Genomic DNA, 15,457 nt, shown 5'->3' on the forward strand with positions numbered 1-15,457 from the left:
TCATCTCTTACTGTCTGTCTCTATCTAATCTATCTCAGTCCATTCATCTATCCAGGTCTACTTGTGTATCATCTACCTATCTACCTACAATCCATCCATACATCTTTATCATCTATCTCAATCTGTTCATCCATCCATATCTACCTATTTATAATCTAGTTACCTACAATCCATATCATCTATATGTAATCTATACATAATCTCTACCATCTATATGTAATCTATCATATGCAATCTCAGTACGTTCATCCATCCATCCAATTTATAAGGCCACCCAATTCTCAATTTGGAAGGAAAGTGTGTTCATATGCACAGATTAACATGAAAAATGTTTCTTTCCTTCCTTCCCCAGGGAAATTCCAATTCAATTTCAAGAAAAGTAGCTTTTTCAAGGAGCTGTGGATACTGTAGATGTTGCGCATGAACTTACAAAACATATTTTTGTCTTTAATCTCAAAAGCACTAACAGTGCTAATAAGAGATCCGCAATCTCTATGCCATTAAGGTGAGAGTGGGAATGTTAATCTTTTGTTAAATAACGTGCCACACACCTCATCCGTTCACACCTGAACACAACCGCCCATCCTATCTCACCATGCGTGGCTTTAATTTTCCAGCCATGACGAGGCGATTTTAAATCCTCTCCGTAAGGCTGCATTCTACCTCCTACACCGACACTGCAATTCGGATCCTATCGACTTTGGGGTTTGTATTTCAATAAGATGTTTTGGCAGGCCAGGAAGTGAGATGATGAAATCTCTTTTAGAACTGACTGTATAATTTTTTTTGATAAACATTGTTTTGATGACAACTGGGCTGTAACCCCTGGGATAACTTTATGCACACAAGGTTCCTTAAAAGCTGCCCACATCCTAAGATTCGCCCATCTGTTGATTAGAGAATAGTTTAGCAACAGAAGAAAAAAAATCTTATCTGGTTTATTTTTTAAAACAGCAGATTTTGCTCCGTCAAGATATTTGATCATGGCACCGGACCAGATTATCTCAGGGACTGCCTTCTGCTGCACGAATCCCAGCGACCAGTTAGGTCCCACAGAGTGGGTCTTCTCCGGGTCCCGTCAACTAAACAATGCCACTTGGCGGGACCCAGGGGAAGAGCCTTCTCTGTGGCGGCCCCGGCCCTCTGGAACCAACTCCCCCCAGAAATTAGAATTTCCCCCACCCTCCTTGCCTTTCGTAAGCTGCTTAAAACCCACCTCTGCTGCCAGGCATGGGGGAATTGAGATACTCTTTCCCCCTAGGCCTTTACAATTTTATGCATGGTATGTCTGTACGTATGTTTGGTTTTTATATTAATGGGTTTTTAATCGTTTTTAATATTGGATTATTATTGTACGCTGTCTTGTTATTGCTGTTAGCCGCCCCGAGTCTCTGGAGAGGGGCGGCATACAAATCCAATAAACAAATAAATAAATAAATAAATTTGATGAAAGCGCATTTATCAAGCGTTCAGCCTTTGTATTTGTGATGTAAACGAATAAAGCTGAGCCACACGTTTCCATTAAAAATTAATTACAAAAAAGGGAAGCAAAGCATTTTGGAAAAGTTTTAGAAATAATCAAATGCAGACGCACAAAATATCAAATTCAGAATTGGCAATTTAATCTTGTTAAGTCTAGGTGCGGGTTTTCCCAATTCGTCTGTTGCCAGCAACAGACAAACCATAAAATGTTGGTTGACTTCTGTTATTAGATGTTGGGTTCTTTCCAAGCTTGCATGTTAGGAAAAACAGATTTAATAATAGTACAAATCAAATCAAAGTGGTTGGAATTACTGTTGACAAAATGTGAAAGCAGGCTTTTCCAGCATTCTTAAGGCTAAATCTGTTCCTAGGATACAGATATGTGTTCAAAGGTACCATATTCCACTTAATATTCCTGAACTGCAGAATGAAGTATATTTCCAATTACAGTGTTCCCTCGATTTTCGCGGGTTCGAACTTCGCAAAAAGTCTATACCATGGTTTTTCAAAAATATTAATTAAAAAACACTTTGCGTTTTTCCCCCCTATACCACGGTTTTTCCTGCCCGATGACGTCATATGTCATCACCAAACTTTCATCCACTTTTAATAAATATTTTTTTAAATAAACTTTAATGAAGAAACATGGTGAGTAATAATCTAAATGGTTGCTAAGGGAATGGGAAATTGCAATTTAGGGCTTTAAAGTGTTAAGGGAAGGCTTGTGATACTGTTCATAGCCAAAAATAGTGTATTTACTTCCGTATCTCTACTTCGCGGAAATTCAACTTTCGCGGGCGATCTCAGAACGCATCCCCCGCGAAAATTGAGGGAACACTGTACTTTTAATCTTATTCATGAAGACCTGTTTACTTCCATATGAGAATGAAATTATCTCCGAGCGCAAAATACCGTTAACAAAGCCAATTGGTAGTTTGAATTCTGCCGTAGGGAGCACCATATTTGTTCAAACTGTTTAAAAAAAACAAATTTTTTTTTTTTTACAGCAAATCTGAAATAACGTCCATTCAACTAATACAAAAATACAGCTCAATTAGAAATCATGTGGGCAAGATAAAATGAATAAAGAAAAATCTTATCCGGTCCAGCGGTGAAATGCTCCCGGTTTGCTTGTGCCTGTCAGTCGCTGGAGAGCAGGTTGCGGAGGGAGCGCGAGGCTCCGCCCATCCAGCGGAACGCCGCTATTTGGGTTCTTTTACCCGCCGTGGATGTACAGAATGCTTTGGGCATGCGCAGAGCGCAGTAAGAGATATTCACGTTTACCAGAATGTCTCCGAATGGGCAGTGGGTGTGCGGGTGGCGGGCGCGCAGATCAGGCACGTGCGCCCATTGCGAGATTTGCTTCCTGGGCATGCGCAGAAAGGGAAATCTCACGCAAGGACGCAAGCGACCGTGAAATTTTGGCTATTTTCACCGGGTTTGTTGCTTCTGTGCATGCCTGGAAGTAAAAAATCGGCGAAAATCACTGAAATCTCAGTGCGCGTGTACTCCCATAAAATTTCACTTCTGCACATGCGCAGGAAGCAAATCTCGCGCTGGTCGGCTGGAGTTGCATACACAACTCCATTTTTGCTACTGGAACGGCATCCTCCCACTTTCCAGGAGCTGGCCATTATTGGCAGAAGATAATTTTACAATTTTATGCATGGTATGTCTGTATGTATGTTTGGTTTTACAATCAGTTATAGTTAAAATGATGGAGACTCTACTCAAAAAGAGGATAAATCAGCACCTAAAAAACAATAACTTGTTGGACCCAAATCAGCATGGCTTTACTGAAGGCAAATCATGTCAGACTAATCTCATTGATTTCTTTGGCTATGTCACAAAGGTGTTGGATCAAGGTGGTGCCGTGGATATTGCCTATCTGGACTTCAGCAAAGCCTTTGATACGGTTCCACATAAAGAGCTGATAGATAAATTAGTGAAGATTGGACTTAATCCCTGGATAGTTCAGTGGATTTCAAGCTGGCTGAAGCGTAGACATCAGAGAGTTATTGTTAATGGCGAGTATTCTGAGCAGAGACAGGTTACAAGCGGTGTGCCACAAGGGTCTGTTCTGGGTCCTATTCTTTTTAATATGTTTGTGAGTGACATAGGGGAAGGTTTGGTAGGGAAGGTTTGCCTATTTGCCGATGACTCTAAAGTGTGCAATAGGGTTGATATTCCTGGAGGGGTCTGTAATATGGTAAATGATTTAGCTTTACTAGATAAATGGTCAAAGCAATGGAAACTGCAGTTTAATGTTTACAAATGTAAAATAATGCACTTGTGGAAAAGGAATTCTCAATCTGAGTATTGCATTGGCAGTTCTGTGTTAGTAAAAACTTCAGAAGAGAAGGATTCTATGTTTCTATAAGGGTTTTTAACTGTTTTAATATTGGATTGTTATATGCTGTTTTACTACTGTTGTTAGCCGCCCTGAGCTATGGAGAGGGGCGGCATACAAATCCAATAAAATAAAATAAAATAAAGGAACCCAAATGGCGATGTTTGAGCAGGTGGGCGGAGCCTCGCACTCCCTTTGCAACCGGCTTTCTGACGACTGAGAGGCGCGAGCGAACCGGGAGTGTATCATCCCTGATCCGGTCCCTGAAAAAGGATTAGCGAAGCCAGGTTGTGTTCAACCGTGATTGACTTTTGATGCTGGTGTCCAATTTGAGCACTTCTCGAATTGCCATTGTGGCATAAGCAGACGGCGGGAGGGAGAACTCCATCTTCAAGGCCTGGTATTTGCCTCCTGCCGTAAGTAAATCAAAACGTTAAAAGATTAGCACATGAAAACTTTTAATGAATATGAATTTTTTTAAAAAAATTAAGGTTCCAAGGTTAACATTAAAACTCTTAACATTAATGCCCTTCATGGCATTGGACCAGAATATCTCCGAGACCGCCTTCTGCTACACGAATCCCAGCGACCGATTAGGTCCCACAGAGTGGGCCTTCTCCAGGTCCCGTCAGCTAAACAATGTCGGTTGACGGGCCCCAGGGGAAGAGCCTTCTCTGTGGCAGCCCCGACTCTCTGGAACCAGCTCCCGCCAGAGATTAGAACTGCCCCTACCCTCCTTGCCTTTCGCAAACTCCTTAAAACCCACCTTTGTCGTCAGGCATGGGGGAACTGAGATATCTCCCCCGGGCATGTACAATTTATGCATGGTATGTTTGTAGGTATGTCTGCTTAAAAATGGTTTTTTTAAACTATTTTAAATTTTAAATTGTAAATTATTAAATTTGTCAGGAACTGTTTTTATTGTGTTGTGAGCCGCCCCGAGTCTACGGAGTGGGGCGGCATACAAATCTAATAAATAAATAAACTCTTCCTGTCTCTGAACACGATGCTATCCAGTGATGGGCCCCTATGGGTACGGTCAGGTAGGGAGAACCGTTAGAACAATTTTGGGCAGGTACGGAAAACTGGTAGAATTTTTGGGGATTTTTTCCCCCCTTCTGGCTATAGAAACATAGAAGACTGCCAGCAGAAATGTGATATCTGACAGTCTCAAAATGGGTGAACAGTGTGGTCGGGCGGTAGGAAAAGCAAGGAGGATGCTTGGCTGCATAGCTACAGGTATAACAAGCAGGAAGAGGGAGATTGTGATCCCGCTATATAGAGCGCTGATGACACCACATTTGGAATACTGTGTTGAGTTCTGGAGACCTCTCCTAAAAATAGATATGGATAAAATTGAACGGGTCCAAAAACGGGCTACAAGAATGGTGGAAGGTCTTAAGCATAAACATAGAAAACTGATGGCAGAAAAAGACCTCATGATCCATCTAGTCTGCCCTTTTACTATTTTCTGTATTTTATCTTAGGATGGATATATGTTTATCCCAGGCATGTTTAAATTCAGTTACTATGGATTTACCAACCACGTCTGCTGGAAGTTTGTTCCAAGGATCTACTACTCTTTCAGTAAAATAATATTTTCTCACGTTGCTTCTGATCTTTCCCCCAACTAACTTCAAATTGTGTCTCCTTGTTCTTGTGTTCACTTTCCTATTAAAAACACTTCCCTCCTGGACCTTATTTAACCCTTTAACATATTTAAATGTTTCGATCATGTCCCCCCCTTTTCCTTCTGTCCTCCAGACTATACAGATGGAGTTCATGAAGTCTTTCCTGATACGTTTTATGCTTAAGACCTTCCACCATTCTTGTAGCCTGTCTTTGGACCCGTTCAGTTTTGTCAATATCTTTTTGTAGGTGAGGTCTCCAGAACTGAACACAGTATTCCAAATGTGGTCTCACCAGCACTCTATATAGCAGGATCATAATCTCCCTCTTCCTGCTTGTTATACTTCTAGCTATGCAGCCAAGCATCCTACTTGCTTTCCCTACCGCCTGACTGCACTGTTCACCTATTTTGAGTGTCAGAAATCACGACCCCTAAATCCTTCTCTTCTGAAGTTTTTGCTAACACAGAACTGCCAATACAATAGTCAAGATTGAGGATTCCTTTTCCCTTCGATCAAGTCACCCCTTAAACATTTCATCCTAGGCAAAAGCAGATATTAAAAAGAAATACAGTGATACCTCATCTTACAAACGCCTCGTCATACAAACTTTTCGAGATACAAACCCGGGGTTTAAGATTTTTTTGCCTCTTCTTACAAACTATTTCCACCTTACAAACCCACCACTACCGCTGAGATGCCCCGCCTCCGGACTTCCGTTGCCAGCGAAGCACCCGTTTTTGTGCTGCTGGGATTCCCCTGAGGCTCCCCTGCATGGAAAAACCCACCTCTGGACTTCTGTGTTTTTGTGATGCTGAAAGGGAATCCCAGCAGCGCAAAAACGGGCGCTTCGCTGGCAACACAAGTCCGGAGGTGGGGTTTCCCAACGAGGGGAACCTCAGTGAAATCGCAGCATTGCAAAAACACAGAGGTCCAGAGGTGGGGTTTCAAGGACTTTGGTGTTTTTGCGATGCTGTGATTTCACTGATGCTACCTTTACTTGGGAACCCCACCTCCGGACTTCCGTTGCCAGCAAAGCGCTCATTTTTGTAATGCTGGGATTCCCCTGCAGCATCGCAAAAACACAGAAGTCCGGAGGTGGGGTTTCCCATGGAGGGGAGCCTCGGGGGAATCCCAGCAGTGCAAAAACGGGCGCTTCGGCTGGCAAAAGGGGTGAATTTTGGGCTTGCACGCATTAATCGCTTTTCCATTGATTCCTATGGGAAACACTGTTTCGTCTTACAAACTTTTCACCTTAAGAACCTCGTCCCGGAACCAATTCAGTTTTTAAGACAACGTATCACTGTATCTGCCTCTGCCTAGGATGAAACTCACAGCCTCCTGATTGTGAGGTGAGAACTTCCCCTCTAGGCCATCGCACCACTCTAACAAAATAAATACCACGTTGGATTAATTTAAATATTTACCTGTTGCAAGAGCTGCAGGCGTTCTCCCTTCCAGCTTATCCAAGTCAGTAGTAAATAATGGGATTTTAGGATCACCGTATTCAATCAGTTCCCTTTTATCAAAATACAACAAGATTTTAAAATGAAACACGATGGAAAACTTTGCATTTCACAGGGTGTCCAGGGGAAAAGCATTTTGGAATCCCCTGATATTTCCATGAAATTTCACTGTAACTTACGATCTAGTTACATAGAAACATAGAAACATAGAAGTCTGACGGCAGAAAAAGACCTCATGGTCCATCTAGTCTGCCCTTATACTATTTTCTGTATTTTATCTTAGGATGGATATATGTTTATCCCAGGCATGTTTAAATTCAGTTACTGTGGATTTATCTACCACGTCTGCTGGAAGTTTGTTCCAAGGATCTACTACTCTTTCAGTAAAATAATATTTTCTCGTGTTGCTTTTGATCTTTCCCCCAACTAACTTCAGATTGTGTCCCCTTGTTCTTGTGTTCACTTTCCTATTAAAAACACTTCCCTCCTGAACCTTATTTAACCCTTTAATATATTTAAATGTTTCGATCATGTCCCCCCTTTTCCTTCTGTCCTCCAGACTATACAGATTGAGTTCATGAAGTCTTTCCTGATACGTTTTATGCTTAAGACCTTCCACCATTCTTGTAGCCCGTCTTTGGACCCATTCAATCTTGTCAATATCTTTTTGTAGGTGAGGTCTCCAGAACTGAACACAGTATTCCAAATGTGGTCTCACCAGCATTCTATATAGCGGGATCATAATCTCCCTCTTCCTGCTTGTTATACCTCTAGCTATGCAGCCAAGCATCCTACTTGCTTTCCCTACCGCCTGACTGCACTGTTCACCCATTTTGAGACTGTCAGAAATCATTACCCCTAAATCCTTTTCTTTTGAAGTATTTGCTAACACAGAACTGTCAATACAATACTCAGATTGAGGATTCCTTTTCCCCAAGTGCATTATTTTACATTTGGAAACATTAAACTGCAGTTTCCATTGCTTTGACCATTTATCTAGTAAAGCTAAATTATTTACCATATTACAGACCCCTCCAGGAATATCAACCCTATTGCACACTTTAGAGTCATCGGCAAATAGGCAAACCTTCCCTACCAAACCTTCCCCTATGTCACTCACAAACATATTAAAAAGGTGTGGTCGTAGATGACGGCATACCAAACGGCTAGAACAGTTCGTAAGTAGAGGCGTTTGTAGGTAGAGATACCACTCTATCTGTTTACTTACCAGCTCACATTCTGTGGTCGGATAATGATTTTTCTATAAGCCCCAGACAACGAGTAGTCTCGGATTTTGTGCTTCATGTTGTTGATATCGAGGTTGTCACTGGCTAGCATTTCCTTGTAGCTTTCTCCAACTGCCAAAAAAGGGGACAGAAGGTGAACTATAACAGGCAAATGAGAGTAAAAAAATATATTATTGGCACCCTCCTGCTGAAATACCTCCCTTCCATCACAGGAATGAATGAATGAATGAATGAATGAATGAATTTGTTTGTTTGTTTGTTTGTTTATTAGATTTGTATGCATCCCCTCTCCGTAGACTCGGGGCGGCTAACAACAATAATAAAAACAGCATATAACAAATCTAATATTTAAATACAATCTGTTTATGTCACAGTTGAGTTTTATTTTTTTGGAGGGCCTTGGTCTCTCTAAGCTTGGTTGTTTCCGTACAGACGTTCCATTACCAAACCAGCTAACATCATCAGGCCTGGTGTCGTTACCTAGTTTGGTAATGGAACTTCTGCAAGAAAGCTACCAACCTCAGACAGCACTAAGGACCCTTCATTTCAACCCTCAACTACAAATATTCTCTTTTATCGTTTTAATTAGAAACATAGAAGCAATGTTTATTCTTCTTGTTGTTGTTGGTTTTTCCAATATGCCAAGTGCAAACTTAGAAACATAGAAGATTGACGGCAGAAAAAGACCTATTTGGTCCATCTAGTCTGCCCTTTTACTATTTCCTGAATTTAATCTTAGGATGGATACCCAGCTTTACATCTCCACCCCTTGTCCAGTCAGCGAAGCAGTGGAAGTGATGTGCCGGTGCCTGGAGGCTGTTGGGGTCTGCATGGGTGTCAAAAGACTCAAACTCAACCCGGATAAGACGGAGTGGCTGTGGGTTTTGCCTCCCAGGGACAATTCCATCTCCCAAGGACAATTCCATTGCCCATGTCACACCAACACTCCGCAGTCTGCATTGGTTGCCGATCAGTTTCCGCTCACAATTCAAAGTGTTGGTTATGACCTATAAAGCCCTTCATGGCATCGGACCAGAATATCTCCGAGACCGCCTTCTGCCGCACGAATCCCAGTGACCAGTTAGGTCCCACAGAGTTGGCCTTCTCCGGGTCCCGTCGACTAAACAATGTCGGTTGGCGGGACCCAGGGGAAGAGCCTTCTCTGTGGCAGCCCAAACCCTTTGGAACCAACTCCCTCCAGATATCAAAGTTGCCCCCACCCTCCTTGCCTTTCGTAAAGTTCTTAAGACCCATCTCTGTCGTCAGGCATGGGGGAACTGACACATCTCCCCCGGGCCTATACAGTTTATACATGGAATGTTTGTGTGTGTGTTTGCTTTTAAGAATGGGGTTTTTAGTGTTTTTTTAAATTATTAGATTTGTTTTTTACATTGTTCTTGTTATTGTTGTGAGCCGCCCCGAGTCTACAGAGAGGGGCGGCATACAAATCTAATTAATAATAATAATAATAATAATAATAATAATAATAATAATAATGTTTATCCCAGGCACGTTTAAATTCAATTACCGTGGATTTACCAGCCACGTCTGCTGGAAGTTTGTTCCAAGCATCTACTACTCTTTCAGTGATATAGAATTTTCTCACGTTGCTTCTGATCTTTCCCCCGCCAACTAACTTCAGATTGTGTCCCCTTGTTCTTGTGTTCACTTTCCTATTAAAAACACTTCCCTCCTGAACTTTATTTAACCCTTTAACATATTTAAATGTTTCGATCATGTCCCCCCCTTTTCCTTCTGTCCTTTCTTTTGTTAGATATAACTATTATAATACCTACCTAGCATGCTACTGATATTAGAGACCCTGAATTTATTGCTTTATTCTTCTGGCAGATTCTATCTTAATAATAATATCAAGATGAAATGAAAAATCCAGAGAATTCGTCAATATTTAGTAGGAAGGAGCTGTAAGATTTCAAACCCAATTTGTTTTCCTGAACTGTTGCATGAGTTTCAGAGTCATTTTCCATGAGATGGACAGCCATATAAAATTGATGAAATGCTATACCGTTGGCATCTTCCACCCAAAAGACTAGCTAAAATGCACAAAAATTATAGTCCAATGTGTTGGAAATGTAAAAACACTCAAGGCACCTTCTTTCATCTATGGTGGTTATGTCCAGCAAAGACAAGAAAATATTGGAAAAAAATAAATAATTGGTTGTGTCAAATAACAAATGCAAAAATAGAATATACGCCAGAGTTTTTTCTACTGGGTATTATGAGAGGTACCTATTCTAAAAATGTAAAATATCTCAGCTTGCATATTACATCAGCTGCAAGGATTGTATTTGCACAGAACTGGAAAAATCCGCAAATACCTGAAGACAATGAGATCATCAAGAAAATATACGACTGTGCAGAGATGGACAGATTGACAATGGAGCTTAATAATCGAAAAGAATCGGACTATTATGACACCTGGACAAAATGGTACCAATGGATAAAAAAAAGAAACTCAAAAGAAGCATTGAAATAAAATATTAAGAAATTCAAAAGCAATTAAAAGACAATATTGATAGGAATGTATATATGATGTAGATTCATCTGTAAATATGATTATGTACTTTTTTTAAAAAAAATGGAAAAATTTAATAAATATATATTGAAAATAAAATAAAATAAAATTTATGAAATAAACAAACAAATGCAACAGATAAAACTCAGTAATAGATGAGAAATTTAATTATGAATACAGTGTTCCCCCGATCATTGCGAGGGTTCCGTTCCAGGACCCCTCGCAATGACCGGTTTTTCGCAAAGTAGCGCTGCGGAAGTAAAAACACCATCTGCGCATGCGCAGATGGTGTTTTTACTTCCGCCGCAGCAGCGAGGAGCCGAAGATTGGGGTTTCCCCACTGCCCACGCAAAGTCCTCGCTGCCGCTCGCCCGCCCTTCGCCCGCCCACGCCGCTCGCTCGCGCCGCTTCCCAGCTGAGTCCTGAAGCCAATTCGCTTCAGGGCTCAGCTGGGAAGCGGCGCGAGCGAACGGCGTGGGCGGGCGAAGGGCGCGCGGGCAGGCAGGCGGCGGACAAGCCGTTCGCTCGCGCCGCTCGCTCGCGCCGCTTCCCAGCTGAGTCCTGAAGCCAATTCGCTTCAGGACTCAGCTGGGAAGCGGCGCGAGCGAATGGCGTGGGCGGGCGAAGGGCGGGTGAGCGGCAGCGAGGAGTTTGCGTGGGCGGTGGGGAAACTCCTCGCTGATGCCCGCCACTCGCCCTCCCGCCAGCAAGAGGGGGAAGACCCAGGGAAGCCACCCAGCAGCTGATCTGCCCGGCGCCATCTACGCATGCGTGCCCATAGAAAAAAGGGCGCACATGCGCAGATGGTGTTTTTACTTCCGGGTTCAAAAATCGCCATATAGCCGTTTCGCAATGATCGGGATTGCAATACCCGGGGGATCACTGTATACCAACCTATGGAAAGTTAAGGATGACCCTCATATATGAATTGTCAATCAGTCTGTTCCTCTATATTCCCCCTCTTTGGGTTTATTACTCAATTAGGGCATATTTTTGAACAAAACTCTTACTTTTATGCTTCGGATATATCACGTCAAAACCAGGCAGTGGCATAACAACATCATGGATGGTGTAATTATCCACAACCTCCTTTTCGATATGAACAGCTGTACCTTAAAGTCAAAAGAGAAGTATATTATTTTTCCTAGCCCTCTGAACTGTTTCCTTTTTTTCTTCTAAAGCCTCCTTCAAAAAAAATATCAGAACAGAGCTCCTTTATTTTTATTTTTATTTTAAATTTCTTTATTGATTTTCACAAATATTTATCTCACATTTTGTTCAATTTTACATATCATTATCCATCTTTGTTACCTTTTGTGTATTTCGTTGATCTTTTTACATATTACATTCAGTGGTATTAACAAACAGATAATATACAATATACAACTATTTGTTTCTTTACATAATATATTACAGTTTCTAAATGTTAAATAAAGACATTTACAAGGTATCTGTTATTTCTTCAGATTGTACTGTTACTCTATATTATATTATTTTTATACAGTATTCTCTTTTTAATCCATTCATGCCATTTGTACCATAGAACAGAGCTCCTTTAAAGGAGGCCACAGTTAAAAGAAAGAAAAGGAAGTTCGGACACACTTTAGAATTAAGAAAGATTGGCTAACACAGAATAACAAACCTAGGAACCGCCCCGAGTCTGCGGAGAGGGGCGGCATACAAATCTAATAAATAAAATAAATAGGAAAGTCCGATTCAGCAGAAACTATTTTTGTCTCGAATTTGTATTTCCCGACAAAGAAATAAAGGGAGACTAGCAGAGATCTATTTCAAACTATTTAGCTGTCTTCAGCTAGACGCATCCTTCTGGGATTTGAACCTGGGCTACTTACATATTAGCCTGTGAAGGGCTGCTCGTCTTTGTTACTAATGGTGCGCCCTCCAAAGCTGTCACAGGTGCCTGTTGGCACAAAATTTGGCTTCTGCGCATGCGCAGCAACATAAAATCTCATGGGAGGATGTGCGAGATTTTGGTAATTTTTGCTGATATTTTTGCTGCCGCGCATGCGCAGAAGCAAAAAAATCAACAAAAATTGCCGAAATCTCACTCGCACGAGTGTCCTCACATAAGATTTCGCTTGCTGTGCATGTGCAGAAGCCAAATATGACACGGGGCATGCATGCACACATCAAGGACGCTCAACTGCGTGCGGATCCTGGAATTTCCTGCTGGGACGGTGTACCTGACACACCGGATGCTGCCCACCACTGATATTAGCTCAGGGGTGTCAAAGATCCAGAGGATGCTTTGATCTGATTTGTAGAGCCATCACAGAAACAGCGAAGGACCATCCCCGTGGTGCCTCGAGAGGGCCATGTTCTCAGCACTAGCAATAGCCCACCAGGGCTTAGATAGCAATAGCAAGAGCATTTAGACTTATATACCGCTTCTCAGTGATTCACAGCCCTTTCTAAGTGGTTTACAAAGCCTATTGCCCCCAACAACCTGGATCCTCATTTTGCTGACCTCGGAAGGACGGAAGGCAGAATCAACCTTGATTCATGCGGTCAGGATCGAACTACTGGCAGTCGGCAGAGTGAGCCTGCAATACTGCATTCCGCCACCAGGGCTCAAGTACAAGCAAACCTGACAATCTTTCGCTGCTCAGTGCCCGAATATTCTAGGCTGCGTAATATAGATCTCTAGAGGAAATTGTCATTGCTGTCTGTCTGTCTGTCTGTCTATCTATCTATCTGCCTATCATCTGTCTGTCTGTCTGTCTGTCTATCTATCTATCTGCCTATCTGTCTGTCTGTCTATCTGCCTATCGTCTGTCTGTCTGTCTGTCTGTCTATCTGCCTATCATCTGTCTGTCTGTCTGTCTGTCTGTCTGTCTGTCTGTCTGTCTATCTATCTATCTATCTATCGGATTTACAGTATATATGCCACTCCTCTCCAAGGACTCGGGGCAGGTCCTATTGCCAAGCAAATGAGAAGGGAAAGGAGAAAGCTGAAAGAACAGAGAATTATTTGAATATTCAGACAATATGCAAGCTGCACCCAAAGGTTTCATGATCTGCACACCCTGAGAATTGTTAATGTTTTACCTCCTTTTAGTACCAAATCCCCTGGAACTGCCTTCAGCCCATATTCTTCTATCCTTTGGCTCACTAAGTTGTTCCATACGTAACTTTGGTAACTATGAATATACATCAACCGATAATTTCTTGTTATCTGTAAGAGAAAAGTATCATCTGAGGCATACACTTCACTTTACTTACTGATTTATTCAATCAATCGATCAATTAATCAATTTATCAATCGATCAATCAATCAATCAATCAGTGTCTTGGATCAAATAGGGTACCTATAATCATATACAGGAATGCAAAATATATAAAACAGGAGGTGTATAACAGATAAGCAAATCTGTGGTAACAATCAATAGCAGCGTATTTCCTGAGGAAAATCGAAACTTAATATCACATTGGATTTTCCTCAGATTGAATATCAACGACAAACAATATAATATCAACGACAAACAAATATGATGATGTGTGTGCGTGTGTACTAGCTGATACCTGTGCTTTGCTACAAAACTGATGGGATTTGATAAATTAACCCGTAAACAGGCAGGGGTTGCCGCTCCTAGGGCGCCATGCGGGCAGCTCCGCCTCTCTGCCGTGCGCGAGTGTCCGAGCGAGATTTGGCTTTTGTGCACGCACAGGAAGCAAAATCTCGTGAAGGGACGTGTGAGATTTTGGTGGTTTTTTTGCTTCCGCGCATGTGCAGAAGAAAAAAACCATCAAAACCTCTCACGTGCATGCGCCTCCTCACAAGATTTTGCTTCCTGCTCATGCGCAGAAGCAAAGTTTTGTTCGGGAGCGCCCGCACTCATGCTGGAGACACAGAGCCGCGTACGTAGCTCAATTTTTGCTACCGGTATGATGGCGTCAACCGTACCGGTAGGAATCCGCTACCGCGTGTAAATCTTCAAAATTAATGAGTACTTAAAAAAGGGACTGTATTATTTCGTTAGAGATGGTAAGCTAAGTTTCCGTTACAGACGAAGACATTATTTGCATAGCATAGACTTTCAATTCATCCCTCAGATGAATTGGAAATATGCAATTAATGTTGTAAAATCTGAGGAATGCAAGAAGTTATATTATTATTATTATTATTATTATTATTATTATTATTATTATTATTAATTAGATTTGTATGCCGCCCCTCTCCGAATCCTCGGGACGGCTCACAACAACAGAAACAATACAAATCCAAAATTGAAACAATTTAAAACCCATTAATATAAAAGCAATCATACATCTCATACAAACCATACATAAAGCGGAAACAGCCCAGGGGAATCAATTTCCCCATGCCTGACTAAGGAGTTTGCGAAAGGCAAGGAAGGTGGGGGCAATTCTGATCTCTGGGGGGAGTTGATTCCAGAGGGTCGGAGCCACCACAGAGAAGGCTCTTCCCCTGCGCCCCGCCAGATGGCATTGTTTCGTCGACGGGACCCGGAGAAGGCCAACTCTGTGGGACCTAACCGGTCGCTGGGATTCGTGCAGCAGAAGGCGGTCCCGGAGATATTCTGGCCCGATGCCATGAAGGGCTTTCTAGGTCATAACCAACACTTTGAATTGTGACCAGAAACTGATCGGCAACCAATGCAGACTGCGGAGTGTTGGTGTAACATGGGCATACCTAGGGAAGCCCATGATTGCTCTCGCAGCTGCATTCTGCACGATCTAAAGTTTCCGAACACTCTTGAAAGGTA

At 42.0% G+C, this 15,457-nt stretch overlaps 1 protein-coding gene across 2 annotated transcripts in view; it reads right to left on the reverse strand.

Annotated features, from left to right (window-relative positions):
• Nucleotides 1-1,600: 1,600 nt before the first annotated feature.
• PUS7 (pseudouridine synthase 7) overlaps nt 1,601-15,457 on the reverse strand; it is a 43,436-nt gene continuing 29,579 nt past the window's right edge. For both annotated transcript variants that reach the window (XM_070755113.1, XM_070755112.1), the window contains exons 12-16: nt 13,779-13,905; nt 11,720-11,821; nt 8,155-8,284; nt 6,888-6,979; nt 1,601-4,243 (exon numbers count right to left, since the gene is read on the reverse strand). In XM_070755113.1, the coding sequence (XP_070611214.1) occupies nt 4,107-4,243; nt 6,888-6,979; nt 8,155-8,284; nt 11,720-11,821; nt 13,779-13,905 (588 nt within the window). In that variant the 3' untranslated portion in view covers nt 1,601-4,106. The remainder of the gene's footprint in view (nt 4,244-6,887; nt 6,980-8,154; nt 8,285-11,719; nt 11,822-13,778; nt 13,906-15,457) is intronic.

Source organism: Erythrolamprus reginae, chromosome 6 (assembly GCF_031021105.1).
Source record: "Erythrolamprus reginae isolate rEryReg1 chromosome 6, rEryReg1.hap1, whole genome shotgun sequence".
Classification (NCBI taxonomy): Eukaryota; Metazoa; Chordata; class Lepidosauria; order Squamata; family Dipsadidae; genus Erythrolamprus; species Erythrolamprus reginae.